This window comes from Chiroxiphia lanceolata, chromosome 3, assembly GCF_009829145.1.
Source record: "Chiroxiphia lanceolata isolate bChiLan1 chromosome 3, bChiLan1.pri, whole genome shotgun sequence".
NCBI lineage: Eukaryota > Metazoa > Chordata > Aves > Passeriformes > Pipridae > Chiroxiphia > Chiroxiphia lanceolata.
The window spans coordinates 101,354,738-101,373,275 of NC_045639.1; the positions used below are offsets into that span (position 1 = coordinate 101,354,738).

Genomic DNA, 18,538 nt, shown 5'->3' on the forward strand with positions numbered 1-18,538 from the left:
GCGGGGCGGGCGCAGGCGCGGGCGGGGAGCGGGAAGCGGAAGGCGGGCGGGGATCGGCACCATGTCGGCCAAGCGCAAAGCCGAGGCGCTGATCCCGGCCGAGGAGAGCGACCAGCTGCTCATCCGGCCCCTGTGAGCGCCGGGACCCGCGCCTGGGAACGGGGGGCCGGGGGGGGCCGGGGACCGGGGGGGTCTGGGGATGCAGCAGCGTTGGAAGTTGCTTTTCTTTCCCCGCTAAAATGTCACTGCAGTCTGAGGGTGTTTCTGTTGTCTTCTGAACAGCTAAGATGCTACTTCAGGCTTATTCAGCCCGAGGTGGTTTGTTATTCAAATAAGCTTTCCATGCGTTGTGCGTGTCAGTAGCTTGAGACCCGAGTGCTCAAACGTGCGGTAAAAACCCCGAAGAGACCAAAATAATTTCCTCGAACAGATTCTTTTTATTTCTACTACGTTGCATAGGGTCTCATACCCATAAATATAACCATAGGGTCTCATATCCAGAATATGACTATAAGATAAATGTAACTTCAGTTACTTTATATATCTGAGCTTAAAAGGACTGTGCGGTTGTTATTTCTAAACAGAAAAATAATCCCAGTGAAGGCATCCGGTGTGCAAGTTACGTATATCTGCTGTGGGTTGTTTTAATTCTCATTGACTCTGATATCCTTTTGCAGAGGTGCTGGCCAAGAAGTAGGAAGGTCATGCATTATTCTGGAGTTTAAAGGAAGAAAAATAATGGTAATTATTACATGAATATATTTGTACGACCTCTCATTGCGGTACTTCAGATCACAAAAAGATGTTACAGGTTTAATTCTCCACACTGAAATCAGATCACAGAGGCTGTCCTGTAAAATAAATCCATATCCCCAAACAGAACGTATGTGTCTGAAGTGCAGGTTCTAAAATTTTCACATTCCAGGGATTAGTGGAACATAATGTTTACCAACAGTTATGTGTAAACACTCACATATAAACACATAGGTGTTTCTCTTCACCATTTCCAGTGATATTCTCAGCTGATGACTGAAATAAGCTCTGTGTAGTCAGATGCCGTTGAAGTGTGGATGAAGGCTTGCATGGGTACAAAATTGTGAACAAAGTTTCCCAGTGGAGAGAAGTCATTTAGACAGAAGCCCAGCGTGATGATGTGGACCTGCTGAGCCAGTCCAGAGGAGGCCATGAAGATGGTCAGAGGGCTGGAGCGCCTCTCCTTTGGGGGGAACGCTGGGAGTTGGGACTGTTCTCCTGGAGAAGGGAGGGCTCTGGGGAGACCTTAGAGGAGCCTACAAAAAGCTGGGGAGAGACTTATTACAAGGGCCTGTAGTGACAGGATAAGGGGGGGTGGTTTTAATGTTAAAGAGGAGAGATTTAGACTCGATGTTGCGAAGAAGTTCTTCACTGTGAGGGTGGTGAGGCGCGGGAACAGGTTGTCCAGAAAAGCTGTGGACGCGCCATCCCTGGAATTGTTCAGGGCCAGGTTGGATGGAGCAACCTTTTCTGGTGGAAGGTTTCCCTGTCCATGGTAGGGGGGTTGGAACGAGATGATCTTTGAGGTCCCTCACAAGCCAAACCATTCTATATGAAATTCAATGCTAAAAGCAGTGTTTAATTAAAAAACCACTCTTTTTTGCATGATGCTAAAAGTTACCAGTCCCTAATAAATATATCTTAGACCAAAATGGAAGAGGGCTTTTTATATGTTCTGTTAGAAGCTATAACTTACTTTCATTTTTCAGCTTGATTGTGGAATCCATCCTGGGCTGGAAGGAATGGATGCTCTTCCTTACATTGATTTGATAGATCCTGCTGAGATCGATCTGCTCCTCATTAGTCAGTAAGTTGCACCTAGAAAACCAAATAACTGAGGTCATGGTCTGAGCTGTGTTCACTTCTAGGTTATTAAGAGAGGCTGAAAATAGGTGTTATATAGATGATATTGCAAAATGTTAGTTTCCAGCTTATTTTAAAAAAAGTCTGAAGGATCTTCACTTAGGATTAAGGACTGAACGTTGAGGATGTTCATTCACTTTTGACATTACAACTCTCTTCTGAGTTTGCTCGGATTTTTGACTCTTTTTAATAACCTGACCTGCTTTAACATCATTGTGATGGCTTCTCGAGTGAGTTATCTACACAAAGGCTGCTGAAAAGCATTGGATGTGGTTTTGCTCTATCGGCTTTGAATGAAAAAGTTTCTTGGAGACTTACACAAGCCTTGAATGTGGTTTAAGTATTGCCTAGTGGCTGAGAGACGAGGAGAGCCATTTGTAAATGATTTAACCAGTCATAAACAGGTCTCTATAAAATCCTGAGTTTTTGTGGTATGTCCTTGTTCTATCTGTATTTCAAAAGTACTTTCCTAAGATATGTCAAACTAGAATTGTGAACAAATAATTTAATTTTAGTAGATCGTGTTTTTAGCGTGCAACATGGAAAATTAGGATCATATTTGTCAGCTATCTTACATCTTTGATGTCGATTGTGTTGCTGGCTCCTCTTATTTTTCTCCCTCTAAATTTATATTACAAGAAAAAGTTAATTCTGATATTATGCAGGTAAAACTTTGGCAATTAATGGAGAATTTCCTGTATTATTCTCCCCTTTTCTTAGTTGTGTTTCTAGTCACTATTGTGCAGAATATAGACCAGCACAGTTAGCAGCAAGGTTGAAAATTCTGGGTTTGGATTTTCATGACACCACATTAATTCAGTGAAGTAGTTAATTATATATGATATATATTAGTGCTATGTGATATGAATGTATTAATTGGATGTGTGTGTCTATTTTAAGTTTCCATTTAGATCACTGTGGGGCTTTACCATGGTTTTTGCAGAAAACAAGTTTTAAAGGAAGGACGTTTATGACTCATGCCACAAAAGCTATTTACAGATGGCTTCTTTCAGACTATGTTAAAGTCAGGTAAGCTAAACTGTGGGTTGTTTTCAGTTCCTGGATTATTTTGCCTATATATCCAATAGGAAATTTAAGATGAAGCCACCAAAGGTAGCTGGATGAATGTAGATGTTGTCACAAGTAGCCACATTATATATAACCAGGTTAGAAGTAATGAATCGTATTATTGCCTCATGTGTCTCTCAAGTAATTTCCTATCAATTAAAAAAAATATTCCCTTCTTTCCTCTTATTCTTTTCATTTGCCTTATTTGCTCCTTTAATGGTATCCCTTTTTTCCCCCATCTCTCTTAAGACACACTTTTGTTCTCATGCTTTTTAATATATGTTTTTTCTTAAGCTTCACAGAAGTAGTTAATTTTAAGCCTCTAAAGATACAAGTAACTCTTCAGGACAAGGGCAGATTAAATATGAAAAAGTGTTACTTACATGTTGGGAATTTTTCTCTTCCCTTTTTTTTTTTTAGCTCTTTTTCCCTTGTGTTACATGTCTTGACACATCATTTCTATGTGACTGCAGTGGTTTGGGGCATGTCTCAACTCAGCAGATTCGAGCCCGAGTGAGAAACCTGATAAACAGTCCTTTTTTAACTTGTTTGTTCTGGGCTGATGGGAAAAGTGTGGATCAGTTTGGTTTTTCAGGACTGTTACAAGCTAAATGGCAGATCTCTGGTCAGGACTGGGGATCTCTTGGTACTTTTAGAGAAATGCAGAGCAGATTCTGAACTGAGAAGGCTATTCTAGCGTGGCCTTTCAAAAGAAAGCAGCTTTAACTCTCCTTAGGTGAGCTACATCAGAGTACCTGGACTTGATTTCTAACATAGGAGATGTGGTTATTGGAATGGAAGTCTTACTGTCAGTGGGGAAAAATCCAGGAAGTGTTTTTTCCAGCTGTTAGGATGAGCTGATATTCAGCCCCTTCACTTCTGTCCAGTAACATATCAGCGGATGACATGCTGTACACAGAAACAGACCTCGAAGAGAGCATGGACAAGATTGAGACCATCAACTTCCATGAAGTGAAAGAGGTGGCAGGAATCAAATTCTGGTGTTACCACGCAGGCCACGTCCTGGGAGCAGCCATGTTTATGATTGAAATAGCTGGTGTGAAGGTATTTTCTTTTCATTACAAAAGTTGATATTAAGCCTCAATTCTAATGTAGGTGTTAATTATTTATTATTGTCTACTAAGTCCCACCACTGTGGCTGGAGCTGTCAAATAGACTTGGACTCAGGGTGGGAGGCCTTGATTTTCTCTTTGATTAGAACTAGCAAATGACACACATTGACTCAGGTGAGATGTTTGGATTGTATGGGAGTCTGAGATATGACTCAGACTTGGAATCAGTGAACATGTAGTTTTCCTTGCTGGTCTGCTCAGAGGTAGTTGTTAGCTGAGTCAGTCTTTACTAAAACTGCATTTTAGTAAAATCTATGAACAGATGTTTTTTTTCTGTAATTCTGATTTGCCTTGTCTGCCTGTCTCAAGAGCCTAAATGACATTTGTCAAAGTATGCGAGTTTTGTTTTTCTCATAACACTCTTATGCTAAAGTACCTAAAGAAATAAGATTATTACTAATTTTAGGCACAGAGAGTTTTGAAACCATCAGTTTGGGCACAGAGAGTTGCATTCCACCCTACAGTTAAAGAATCCATTAAAAATAACAGTAAAAATTTTCTTCTTGGTGTAACAGGGTATGTAATTGTTCCATTTGGAAAAAATCTAGATTTTTTTAGTATCAGAAAATCTTAGAAGAATTTTTAATAAGTAATTTTATTAGATTATTCATTATATTTGTCTTCTATATGTAAGTGTAGTTTTCTTTTTACTTCCACTTAGGACCTGCTGTATTGTATCTTATGTCAATTTTTACTTCTTAAAGAGTCAGTGCATGTATGCAAAAGGGTGGAAATTGCACCTTTATATCCCAAATGTTGGAATTACGGTACTACTCGAAATACCTTTACTACTGGGGTTTAAATATTTGTATTGTAGTACTATTGATCTAATTTTGTAAGCACATCAGAAGAGTCTTATTTAAAGACAGCTGATCTTTTTTATCACAAATTCCTTAAAACCATCTTTGCTTAAAAAAATTGTCCTATAGAACAGCTTTTTAAAGGCTGTTGTCCTGGAAGAACCTGTAATCAGAATACTTGCTCCTCTTTGTCCCCAACAGCTTTTATATACAGGTGATTTCTCAAGGCAGGAAGACAGACATCTGATGGCAGCTGAGATTCCCAATATTAAACCTGATATTCTTATAATTGTAAGTTTTACAAAATTATTTCTTTATATTAGTAATTAAATATGTATAGAGATATGACTTAATTAAAGCTAAAATGGAATGACAAAGACAGTGGAGATTTAGTGGTACTGTGTGACTTGTGTTAAATATCCAAACACTTGGGTGTTCCGAACACTCTGACATTGCTTTTCACTGTATTAAAAAGCCTAATTTTCATTTTCTAGTTCTTCTGATGAAGTTCCTTAAGCCTCTAGACAAACCTTTTCTAAATGGGAGATTTATTAGGTTTTGTCTTGCATGGTACAAAGCCCAGTTTAGCCAGGTATCTTTCTTTAGTAGATCCTAACCTCCTTCCAACTATGTTAAGAATTGGTCCTGGATGGAGATGCCCCCTGTACTTTTGTTTTATTTTGTTTTCTGTGTGAAATGATTTTATTCTGAATCCATGTTTGGAAAATCAGCGGCTCAGGGGAAACTTTAAAAGTAACAGTTTTAACTGGAACAAACATTGGGATCTTTCAGAGTAAGACTTAAAATTCTTTCATTTATTGTGTCCCTTCTAGCTGCTCTCTGTAACTGATAATTTCATTTTAAGTCACATCAAAATTGTGTATTTTGTGTAATTCCTGTGTTTTAAGCCAGTGGTTAAACATGTACCCCTGGTGAGCCATGTCAATCACTGGTGATCGCCCCTCCATCCAAGCAGTGGCAACATTTCCACTTAGGAAAATAAGTATGTTAAATTTGAAACTTCTCAAGCATCAAAATTAATAACTCTAACTTCTTTGTGCCAACAGGATCTGCCTGTCTAAATTGCTTGGTGGGGTTTGGGAGAAGGGAAATCTTGGTTATTTACCTTGGTGGGAGCGGTTATGGGAATTTGGGAGTGGTTTTGACTTTGTCCTTCACCTCACCCCTCTCCCTCCCCTCCCCAACATGTTAACACCAGTATGTTTTTCTGCATTTTCTTGATGGATTCAGAGAAGATCAAAAATTACTTTTTGTGTCAGTACTTTGAACATTCTGTTTTTCTGTATGTAGGAGTCCACCTATGGCACTCACATCCATGAGAAAAGGGAGGAGCGAGAGGCGCGATTCTGTAACACCGTTCACGACATTGTGAACAGAGGAGGCAGAGGTCTCATTCCTGTGTTTGCCCTGGGTCGAGCTCAAGAACTACTTCTAATTTTAGGTATGTGCCTTCTCAGCTCCTCTTCATGTAAAGCATATAAAGTTAAATGAGAATGTTTTCATGTGCAGTCTTTCAGATCTATAATTCCTTCAACAACTCTTCAGCTGTTTTCCAGCATGTTAATTATCTGAGAATATATAATGTGTGTTTGTTCAAATGCAAAAAATCCAGTAAACCAACCAGCAGTTCTGCTTTGTGAGGTAGGATGGAGACCTAGAAATGAAAGGGTGATGGTGTGGTACCATGTGCTTGACTTCTGAATCTCATTGAACCAGGATTTCAGCAATCAGGGACTATTATTACAGATTGAAAAGTAATCAGTCACAATGACAGCTGATGACAGCTGTTCTGTTTAAACTGTACTGTCAAAAAAAGGAGTGTGTTTTCTTCCAAAGTTCCACTATCTTTGCCCTTTAATTCACAAACCTATATGAAAAAATCTTTATAGGAAAAGGTGGAAAGACCATAAGGGACACTTCTAACACTTCTGGAGTCCTAATGATAATAGGAAAGAAAATTAGGCTTTTGAGCTAAAATGGATTAGAATCATACATGAACCTAACAAGCTATTTCACTTAAAATGTACAGATAGTTGTTACAAGGTACTTCAGATAAAACAGTTTTAAAATAAATTATTTCCAGGCTTCTTTGCTTCCTTTTAGCACATTTATTTGTACTATGCCACATTATTTTTTCACTAGTCTTTTTGCTCATGCAAATGCTGGCAAGATAAAGCATAACTACCTCAAACTTAAAATACTTACATTTAGGGGTGTTGAATCTAAAGAGTTACCTAAAAATACTTGAAAGTCTTTTCACTTTCCATTTCAGTTTAGCTTAATATTAGAAACTAGTTTGTTTTCAAAATGTGTTACTGATGTTTAGAATGTTAACAAGAAATTTGGATCTAGGCATGGGGTAGTATTTGATGCTGTAGGATTATTCAGTACTTGTCATTGATTGAGGGATTTTTTTATTTTATTTTACAGAGAACATAAAACCTGAACATTTTCAATCTTAGCCATTACATTTTCAGTGTAGCCATTATGTTGTAATTTGTTGGCCTCTCTTTTCTGTATGCAGATATCAAAATGAGTTTCTAAAGATTAAGCTTGAAAATGCATCTAGTAAAGCTAGACATGCAATTAGATGCTTAATTAGCTAGAAAATGCAATTGCATCTCACTGTGTACAGTTGAGCCTGCAGGCTTCTGTGTTTATTTTTCTTCTTTCCGTAAGTGTATGACAGAAATAAAATACTGTGTTATGGTATAGAAAATTGTGATGCTGTGGCAGTCTTTTAATGTCACTCAGATGTCCTGCAATTGGTTATCCTTTACTGGCTGTTTCCACCTTACACCTGAGCTTATTAAGATATTCATGGCAGTGAGCCTCTCTGACAGGTTTTGAAAAGCTTTGCCTGCAAATCAAAAATGTTATGTAAAAGCCATATAATTGTGAACGTACAAATACAGCCATCAGTGTACCTCTATTTTTGCGTGATTTGGCCTCAATTATGCAATGTAAATATCTTTTAGACTAGCAGAACTGTATCTAAATGGAAAAATAGGTAAGTTATGTTTGTATAGCTGCATTCAGATCTGTTCTTGGTGTTTAGGAAAGGTCGTGTCTCCTGTCATCAATGAAAAAACAAGTTGTGGTTAGCGAAGGCTCTTTTCTTGTTTTAGTTCCAGTTAGGCTTCTAAAATATAAATGTTGGGGATATACAGGAAGACAGGCTTGATAATTGGGTGATTCCTTCTTACCTTGAACTCCATGGTTTTGTTTTACAGGACATTGATATTGTGAATTCTCACCAACATGTCTGTGTGCAGATGTCCCTGGCTCTCAGATGTGTAATTACATTTGACAGGGACATTTTAGCTTTATTTCAGTGGTGTGGTCAAACTTCCATTGTCATAAATGATGATTTATTGCTCTGTAATATCATGTATACTTTATACCTTGAAGCTGAAATTGGTGGTTGGTTGGCTTTTGAGCTGCCAAAAATATCTGAAGTTCATTTTTGTCATGCATGTTTGCCTGTTTGTTTGAACTAGTTGTATACAGTTTTAGCTGGTGACTGCTTTTTCTTCTTTAGAAGAGCAGGTGGAAAAAAAAAAGTCTGTGATTGTGATTTTCTGTAATAAAAATGAAAAAAAAACCCCTACTGCTAAATCTGTTTCACAAGAATTATTAAAATAGAAGCACAGATTTTGGAGATAATACTGTGGATGGGATTGTGTGGGTTTTTTTGTTTGGGGATTTTTTTGTTGTTGTTCTTTTTCATTGGTTTTGTTTTTTTTAGATGAATACTGGCAGAATCATCCTGAACTCCATGATATCCCTATCTACTATGCCTCCTCTTTGGCAAAGAAGTGTATGGCTGTTTATCAGACGTACGTCAATGCCATGAATGACAAAATCCGCAAGCAAATTAACATCAACAATCCATTTGTTTTCAAGCATATTAGTAATTTGAAGGTAAGCTTGAGATGAGGTTGTCTTACAGAAGAAGAAGAAGGGTGACAGAAGAGTTCATATTTGCTGCATAGTTTACATGTTTAATATCCTAATAGATTGATTAGGTACAGGTTGATATGTGAGTTATCTGCTATCCCAGGGTTTAGAGGGCTGGTTGAGAGGAGCTTATGCCCCAACATTTCTTTCACTGTAGGTCCCTGTGCTTGCAGTTTACTCCTTATGGGCATCAGCAAGAGGAACTTTCCTGCAAAAGGGACTTTTTATGAGGATGGGGTATAATATGTGAACACAGGGCCCTTCTTGTATGTTGGGTGCAGCTGGGCCATCCTTCATTTGAGCTGTGGTAACTGATGTTCTCACTGTGTGTCCACTCAGAGTATGGATCACTTTGATGATATTGGCCCAAGTGTTGTGATGGCTTCCCCAGGTATGATGCAAAGTGGCTTATCCAGGGAGTTGTTTGAGAGCTGGTGCACAGACAAGAGAAATGGAGTCATTATCGCAGGGTACTGCGTTGAAGGAACGCTCGCCAAGGTGAGTTGCTAACGCACCACTTCTTAATAAGAGGCAGTTTTCATGTTATGTTTAAAAAGAACTGTTCAATAGCAAGTGTCTTTACTTGGATTTGCTGAGAAGATTGTTGTCAGGTACGCATAATTACGTAGTCAAAATTGACTGCTTTTGGCTAGTATTAATGAAAAGTACAGAAAATCTGCATATGGTCGTTCCAGTTATGTTCTACAGAATAATCTTTTCTAGGAGCAGTTATCATCAGAAACAACAATTTCTCCATCTTTAGACTACTCCACCATTTGACTTTCTGAGAGGCAAGCCCTAATCCTAATTCTAGGAGTCAATATTAAATCACTAAATCAATATTAAAACACTATTTGTGTGTCAGAGATCAGGCTCGTGTTGTGCCACTATCTGGTTGTAGAGAATGAAATCCTTCCTTCCAACTTCCAGCAGCTAAGGGGAACCACAGCATCTAGTTTTGCCTTTAGAGGTAGAAGTCACACACTTGTTATCATTTAGATGTAAAATCAGAGAGAGATGTATCTGGAAGAAGGATGAACTCTCAGATCTACTGAGAATGCACAGGATGAAATGGTGTGTATTGTGCATGCTTTTCTCATTTGGGAAATTTGAGATATTTTTTTTTTCACTTTCTCACATTTAACATGGCTGCCAGTATTATTTCATTGATTTTTGAAATGTTAAGCATTGGTTATATGGCGACTACAGGAGGTTTTCATTTTTTTATTTAAAGTGCTTTATTTTCCCGTAGCACATCATGTCTGAACCTGAAGAGATCACAACAATGTCAGGACAAAAACTCCCACTGAAGATGTCTGTGGATTACATTTCTTTCTCTGCTCACACAGATTATCAGCAAACTAGTGAATTTATCCGGGCCCTGAAGCCTCCACATGTGGTTAAGTATACACGCTGCCCATTTCTCCAGGGTGGGATTCACCAAACCAATTTACAGCCTTGAGTCAAGGCAGGGATTGGTGTGTAGCAGTAGCCAGCATTTCTGTGCTTTGGATAATAAAAGGTGGGGATTTTAACTATTTTTCCTCCTGTTACCTTACCAAAGTAAAAATGAACTTGTTCTTGAGTGTCTGCTTGTGAGATACCTGGGGATGACTTTCCAGACAGTGCTATAGTCCATAGTCTGTTTCAGCAGTGTTTTATGCAAGTAAGATCCAGTGTAGGACAATGTTAAGTTGGGGCTGCTGGTATTGGAATAGTTCAGTGGAATTTGCCCCAAAATAAATAAGAAAACATTGATTGAAGGTATGTAGCAGAAAGTGAAAGACAAAGGCAGCACTTGCAGGGACCAAATCGTGGGAAGCTGGAGGTGTGAAGGACCAGAATGTGGAAATGGGGACTGGGATCTGATCTGCAACTGGAGGAGAAACTGTATGCAAGCGCAGATAAGAAAGAAAACAAATCATAACTGAAGAAAAGAGGATTTAACTAGGCTAACTTGTGAACTATGAAGCATCTTCTCTAAATTGCATGTTTATTAATATTATCTACACTCAGACACAAAAATGTAAAGCTAACTAACTTTTATTGGTGAATTTAATACTTCCCTTTGATAATATAACAATGTATGAAAACTTAAATGGGATCTCTGTAATGCACTCTGCTTGTTTGCTTGTATTCTTCAACTAATACTCAAGGTCATGAAATCTTAGCCTTTGAATAATGCAGAGAATTCAGGGACACATAGAACTATAATTGAGCCAATGTTTCGTACACTGTGACCTCATGAAATTGCATTTTTATAAAGATGAGACAGAATATAGCAGTTTTCTTGGATAGTTTCTTTACTAAACATGTCTGTTTGAACAAATAACTTCTGCTAAAAGGAAAACTGTTTTTTCTGTAGATTTTAGTTCATGGTGAGCAGAATGAAATGGCCAGATTGAAAGCAGCATTGATAAGGGAATATGAGGATAATGATGAAGTTCATATAGAGGTTCATAATCCTAGGAATACTGAAGCTGTAACATTAAACTTCAGAGGAGAAAAACTTGCCAAGGTATGAAATCAGTGTTTTCTTATCTGTACAACAGTATTTTCTTCTGGGATAAAAACTACATGTATTTTCTAAGCCTCTGTTTTTAATTGATGTCAAATTATGTATGTTTTCCAGAGACTCAAAGTATGTGAATGTTTTGTTTAGTTGTATTTGGGGTTTGGTTCAGGGGTTTTTGTTTTGGTTGGGGTTTTTTTTTGGTTCTTCAAACTTTTCTTGTATTACATCACGGAATGTTTGTAGGTTACTCTGACCTTCTCTTATTTTCAGAGTTAATTTTATACTCTGATTTTTCTGAGAAGACCATGTTTCATCTCCATAGTTACATTGAAGCTGTGAATACTTCAGACAGCCTTGTTGGACTGTATGTGTTTTTTCTTTCCAGGTAATGGGATCTTTAGCAGATAAGAAACCAGAGCAAGGACAAAGAATTTCTGGAATCCTAGTTAAAAGAAATTTTAACTATCACATCCTTTCTCCATGTGACCTCTCCAGTAAGTAAAGACAGTGATGTGATCAGTAGATAATTGAAACTTACTGTGTCCTTCTTTTATCATTAAAACTCTTAAAATTCTGAGGGGTTTTTTTCTGTAATTTTGTATTTGGTAAGCCATGAGTGAACATTTTGATTTTATTTTGTTTTAGTTTTGCCTGAAGTTCTGAACTGTTATAGTGAGTAGAAAGGCATTCAACTCATTTTTCACTCAAGGTTGAAATCTTTTCTATTCTTTCCGTAATAGAAAAGAAGCAAAATTCCATTTGCCTTCTGGTTACTTAAAACTTCTCCCTCTTTAAGAAAATGCATAAAACGTGCCAGGGAGAACCAAAGAGCACGTCAATCAATAGTCCTGCCAGTTTCTAAAATGTCATTAGTTTTTAGTGTGAAAAGCTACAGAACAGTGAAAATATTTGTGTAGTCCTCCTATGCTGTTTATTACTCAAGAAATTGATCTATTCTCAAAACAGAAGAAGAATTAAATGTAAGGTCAGAAGAGCTCGGGGAGAAGCAGTTCTGCTGTCCTAGTTCATTGTTTGCCTCTAATGGGTAGGATAATATAACAAGCTCTCGCTGTATTCCTAACCACAAATGTATTATTTATCTTATAGTAAATGCTCCACCTTCCTCTTTACAAATTGTCCTTTTCAACCCTCTTGTCTTAAATATATCAATGCCATTATTTATCTATAGTGGCAATTTATTTTTTTTAGGAAGGAAATTCAAAGGGATGATTTTTAATACGTACTTTTAAAATTTCTTTCAGATTATACAGACTTGGCCATGAGCACTGTAACACAGACACAAGCCATTCCATACACGGGCCCTTTTAATCTGCTTTATTACCAGCTACAAAAACTTACTGGTATGTATTTGGAAAGACATGGTCGTGATTTACAGTCGGCAACTTTTGAAACAACTTCCAGTTTTCAGAGGTCTTCTGGGCAGAAGTTTCTTTGCCAGTAACTGTTTCATATTTTACAACTTTATTAGATCATACAGCTTCTGCCAGATCCAGTTCATAAGTATGACACATCTTTTTGGGGATTCTACTGTATTCATATTGCAAAACTATGAGCATATGGCAGGATAGAGCATAGGCCCATTTTTGTCTCCTGTCAGCCCCCAAAGTGAGTGCTCTGATGGAAACTTCATTAATTGATTTTTTTCTCTCTAGCCCCAAATAGAATGGGTAATGCCATCCAATTAATAAAAACAAAAGCCATTGAAACCTGCCACTAGGATGATCCCTCATGCCTGTGTCCAGCTTTCTTAAAAGTTAGGGGCAGCTCATGTCCTAGTCCATTAAAGGCACAGGCACTTTGCAGGTTCCCTTCCCAGATTTAAAGCTTAGAATTCTATTTTTTTTCTCTAGTGTCAGAACCTAGTTCTATGTCACTGGTGAAGAGAAAACCTATATTCAGTTGGTGTTCAGGTCTCATAACCCAAGTGCTACCTGGCACACAAATGCTTTTGGTTTAAGCTCTATGCTTCTGTGAGCAATGGGTTATCCTTCAGGGGGGTGGTAAGAAGAGCTGGTTAATTCTGCAAATGGAGCACTAAATTTCTCGTTTGTTTTCTTTTTCATTGGTGTACTCACATCAGTGTACTAAGCTAGTCAAATGTGAGAATTCAAAACAAGTAAAATGGCCAATATTAGCTACTCAAAAACCCCAAACAATCCAGAACAAAGAAAATAATATTGTCAGGTAAGGAAAGAGAGTATGTGCTTCCATTATGTGAGCTGCTCTGAGCAGCTCTGTGTTGTGTTAATAACAGACAACCCCTCTTATTCTTAAAATTACCTATTTAATGTTAGTTTTGATTTTAGTACAGTTTTATTATTGCTAACATTTGTTGTCACTTCTTAGGTGATGTAGAAGAAATAGAAATCCAACAAAAACCAGCCCTGAAGGTTTTCAAAAGTATTACTGTGATCCAGGAACCAGGCATGGTAGTCCTTGAGGTGGGCATTTGTGAAGGAGGAAGTAGTATTTTGTTCTCCAGTTTCTGCAAAATAATACCACATAGATGCCATGCAGAATGAAATGTTTTAAGTAGTTTTCTGTTTGATGACAAGTAGAGTCACAGCTAGAACAAAGTCCCCTTGAGCTGTGGTCCTGTGTGGGTGTGTGTTGTCTGGTTTAGCCACTCCCAGTTTCTTTTTTTGCCACAACTCATGAGTATAATGGCAGTCAGTGCCCTTTTTTTATTTGGCAAATAGTAATTGGAAATAATGTCAAATGGAGTTCCTTCCTCCCCAGAATAGTTACGGTAATTAATAATTGTTTTGTAAATGTGCTCAGAAACATTCAACAGTGTGAATTTTTCATGGGAAGTTACTGGAATATACCAAGTTAAAAGTAATTAATAATTTGGTGTAAAATGTATGACAGTCATTTGAAGCTGGAATTCAGAGAAAGGCAAATAGGTGAATGCAATGAATGTTGCATTGTCTTTATGCTGCATTATTCATTCAGTCCAAATTATTTTTTCCCTCTTCCAGTGGGTGGCAAATCCTGCAAATGATATGTATGCAGACACCGTGACAACAGTGATATTGGAAGTTCAGTCAAATCCCAAAATACAGAAAGGTACTAAGTTTAGTGTATGCCTATTTCACTGAGGCATTTCTTCTTATTTTTTTTTGCATCAAGCTTAGAGGTATATAATGCCTTGCAATAGACTGCAATCCCCTTATTGTACTCATCTCCTTATGAAACTTATTAGGGAGTAAGATTTGCTACTTAAGAACAGAATTACTACTTGCTCTTTATTATGACATGTTCATTTGTCGAAATTTTCTCTTATAGAACAACTGCTAGCTGACTGTGGAAAACATGGCCTTATTTAAAATAAGTTAATTCTTAATCACTTTAGACTTCTGTGTATAAGCAATCTATGATATTTAAATATTTCCATTTCTTGTTTGAAAGTAGTGATTGGCATTCATGAGTGGTATTTCTGTGACTACTTTACATCAGAGTAAGGTAAACAATGCTGAAAAAAGTGAGACTAAATTCACAATTACACTTACACAGACCCCTTAATCAGTAATAGTATTGGATAGTCCTTATTTAGGGTAAAAGCATTCCAAAGAGTTCTTGAGCTTGTGTATTTTAGAGTGTGTTCACAGAATCACAAGAGATTGAATCAAAATATCATAAGTTATTGTTGCTCAGCTGGCCATGTGCCTGCTTTTACCTCATTTCCAGTATAAAGTTATATCTTGCATAGTATATTCAGTTACTGCATCTTATGTAAGGAATAGTAAATTTTTAAGATATACTTGCTTGGTCTTTTGCAATTATAAAGTTCTTCAAAGAATTTCTAAGAAATTCTAACTATCACTGTGTTCAGTTCCCTGAATTCTTCAGCTGATTTAGAAGTACTGAAAACTAGTTTTTCAGAAGAACTTTAAATCTAAAGTTTTTTGTATCCATCAGTGAAAAAGGTACTAATTTTCACAATTAGCTCTTCCTACAGACTTCTGACTCCTTTAACAATCAAATACGTAAATAATTATGTTCAAAAGCAAATTACTTGTTTTGAACTACCTCATAATTTTTATTTCAACCTCTCTATGCTGAAACATCTTCCAGGAATGTCTGTGCTTATGACTGCTCACATTTGCTGTCCAGTTTTATTTTATGTATTCTCTGCATGCTCCTCGACTCCACGATGTGGTGTTTTCCTATAATGAGAGAAAATGCAATGTTTATAAACAAATGGTGAAAGTGGATTACTTTCTCTTTAAAGTAAGGGAAATGCGAGAAGTAGTGAGTGTTTACAACAAAAAGCAGAATTAAAAAGTGAGAATGTGACTTGCAAAGTTTTCTATTTTAAAATGTGATAAGTACAGGGAACATAATTAAAATATGTGCATTTATTTGATTCATCTTTTTTTAATATGTTTTCTTTATAAATGTTTAAGCATACATATTTTACATAGCCTTTGGATTGTTTTTCATGTAAGTCAGTTAGGAACTAGAATGCATCAATTAGTCATTTTTCCCTCCCAGCAAATGTCTGTGAAAGTAAAATTATTTTTTCTTTTCAGCTGCAGTAAACAAAATTTCCAAAAAAATAGATATGGATGTGTATAGGAAGAGAATGGAGATCATGCTTCAGTAAGTTGATATATATTTTTCTAAAGGACAATAATAACTGTTAATCACATAAATAAAATAATTTTAGTATAATAGAGTTTAAAGATAGTTATTTTAAAATACTTTATGTAAATTTACTTCAGCTTAATTTATGTGAAGGCCAGGAATTAAGTGAAAAAAGAAGTACAGTAAAAACGCGGCACCATTAAAATTTTGAATACAGGGCCCAGTTATTTCCTCCAGAAGCAGATTTTTAAGTTGTCTCCCAAAACTATGCTACAAATGGTTAAGAAAAATAACTTTTAAACTCTCTTGTAAAACTAACTCTGATGTGCATTCTTTTACTTATGTAGAAATTCTGCCTCTTTTGAAGTCAAAGGAATCCTTCTCTTCTTTATGACAAGATTGTTTTGCTAAAATACTTACTGTTACATGACACCCACTGTCATAATTTAGATTGGTATTTGTTAATTACATCTGAGTGCATTAAATAATAGTTGCTGAAAGGAACTCAGCTGATAAAGTGCATAAAGGGTTAATGGAAAAACCTAAGTTTGCTGTTTGGCCACATCTTACACTCGTGGATCTTTGCTTTAGGGATATGTTTGGAGAGGATTGTGTGAGTTCCAAAGATGGCTCTGTCCTGTGCATCACAGTTGATGGAAAGACTGCAAACATTTCACTGGAGACTCGGGTATGTAGAGCAAAGCACTTGCTTTTGTGTGCACTGTGTTTGGCAGAGGTGAGTCTCCTGCCTAGCACACAGTGCTGCCCAGAATATCACGTACCCATTTGGCAAGGAGATGTTTTTGTATTTGGTATCAAAACAGAGTGTTCTTAATTAAAAAAATGCTAGCAACGTTTATGCAGCAAATGCAGTAAATTTGGAAGAAAACCCAGTATTTTTCAGCAGCTCTCTAATTGTATGAATAAATGAATAAAGAAAGATTGTAGAGGAGAAACTGAGTTAACTCACAATTTTTTAGAAAATGCTTTTAAAGCATAGGCTCTGGTCTGAATAATTAACAATCACAGAGTAGAAATGATGTTAAAAATTTTTTTTCCCATTTTGAATGTTGATTAACTTGTATGTTCGGGGTGAGCCTCTTTCTCTAAGAAGATTTGTTTTAGTAATAAATTAAGGCATTCAGAGTTTTACTTTGTTTTGTCATCATGGGTGTGTGAACATCAGTGTGGAGACTCCTGAGTACAGGTGCCTGTACCTCTGCAAGCAATGTGTGTGTTTTGCAGTATCAACCTCATACGGTGTGAGTGAATTCACAGATAAAATGAAATCTCCATGGACTGAATCTTGTGTGATTTTATTTAATTTTGAATTAATGTAATCTGCAGAACTTAATGCATTTTACATAGTGGTTTTGAAACAAATTATTAATTAGACATAAGACTCAAGATTAAGCTTCTTGTTCCTCAGCAGAATTTGCCTTCTCTGGACTGCTCTACATACTGGCAGACCACTGAAAAACATACAGTGCCACTTTTGATAATTTTCATGACTACTTTTTCCTTTCTCCTTATGAGCACTCTTCAAGTACTGCAAAGGAGCATGAAGTGCCCATTGTTCTAACATTGTTCTTTTTTTGTTCCTAGACAGTTGACTGTGAGCCAGGAAGTGAAGACGATGAATCTCTTCGTGAAATGGTGGAACTGGCTGCACAGAGGCTTTATGATGCCCTCAGCCCAGTGTGCTGACCTCTGTAGATACCTAGGATGCCTAAAAAAAATCTTTTAAGTGTTCAGTTTAATTGGACTATTTTTTAAGAGTAAATAAAAAATTTTTTTCTTCATTTAGTCAAATGCATCAGCTCTGTGAATATGAAATGGCTGAGTTATTTCAAATAATGGATCAGCGACTCATACCAACTGTATTTGCGCATATAGATCTAATTAAATCAGGCAAAGTGTGCTTATGTTCTTTTTTCTTATGTGCACGTACAAGAAACCAGAAAAAAATCAAATGGAGTTTTATATTTTTGCATATTAACAACCAGTTGGAAGATAAATTGGATGTACTGGGTTTCCATATGCTCAGAATCAAGCTTGTATATAATTTTGTTCCTATCAAGGAAGCAATTGCCTGCATGCTTGTATCTGCTTGAAGTCAAAGGGGTCTTGAACAAATTTAAAATGGAATCCATATTTGCATATTGGGGTTAACTGGAGATCTAAAACTCTGTGTGCTGGCATTGCCATTAAGTGGACAAGAGGAACAGAACCAGCCTCAAGTGAAGTGGGTGCTCATGACCTGTGACAGCCTCTCGTGCCCTGAGTGCTCCTATCCCTCTGTCTGTGACAGTCAGAAACGGTGTTCCTGGGAAGAGTGAAATGGGGTATCAGAAACTGCAGGATGCAGAGGAGAATTCCAAATACAGTGTGATATTCCTGAGGTAGCTGGGGTTGTGGCCAAACAGTAAGTCATACTGAAAAATGCCCACAGAAAGTAACTTTTGAGTCAAAAGAGACAAAAGAACTAAATGTTTCTCTTGTACACAAAGCTTTTTTTCCCCTCCTTTTCTCAG

The 18,538-nt window shown here is 37.0% G+C and overlaps 1 protein-coding gene across 2 annotated transcripts; it reads left to right on the top strand.

Moving 5' to 3' along the window:
- Window positions 1-6: 6 nt before the first annotated feature.
- Window positions 7-17,810, top strand: CPSF3 (cleavage and polyadenylation specific factor 3). 2 transcript variants are annotated; one of them, XM_032684619.1, is made up of 18 exons: window positions 7-132; window positions 678-741; window positions 1,743-1,840; window positions 2,797-2,925; window positions 3,852-4,029; window positions 5,099-5,188; window positions 6,209-6,359; window positions 8,667-8,842; window positions 9,218-9,376; window positions 10,131-10,277; window positions 11,244-11,396; window positions 11,779-11,887; window positions 12,656-12,754; window positions 13,761-13,855; window positions 14,396-14,483; window positions 15,950-16,019; window positions 16,596-16,692; window positions 17,610-17,810. In XM_032684619.1, the coding sequence occupies exons 1-18, from the start codon at window positions 62-64 to the stop codon at window positions 17,709-17,711; spliced, it is 2,076 nt and encodes a 691-aa protein (XP_032540510.1). In that variant the 5' UTR covers window positions 7-61; the 3' UTR covers window positions 17,712-17,810. The 2 variants fall into 2 exon arrangements, with proteins under 2 accessions (XP_032540510.1, XP_032540512.1); XM_032684621.1 differs by lacking the exons at window positions 7-132; window positions 678-741; window positions 1,743-1,840 and having other exon boundaries at window positions 2,874-2,925; window positions 3,980-4,029.
- The last annotated feature ends 728 nt before the right edge of the window (window positions 17,811-18,538 follow it).

What these genes read in the sequence shown, in the direction of transcription:
- CPSF3 (XM_032684619.1), top strand. Translation starts at nt 62, where the DNA reads ATGTCGGCCAAGCGCAAAGCCGAGGCGCTGATCCCGGCCGAGGAGAGC. An exon ending in TCAGACTATGTTAAAGTCAG is followed by an intron (nt 2,926 to 3,851) that starts GTAAGCTAAACT and finishes ACTTCTGTCCAG; the next exon opens with TAACATATCAGCGGATGACA. An exon ending in AACCTGATATTCTTATAATT is followed by an intron (nt 5,189 to 6,208) that starts GTAAGTTTTACA and finishes TTCTGTATGTAG; the next exon opens with GAGTCCACCTATGGCACTCA.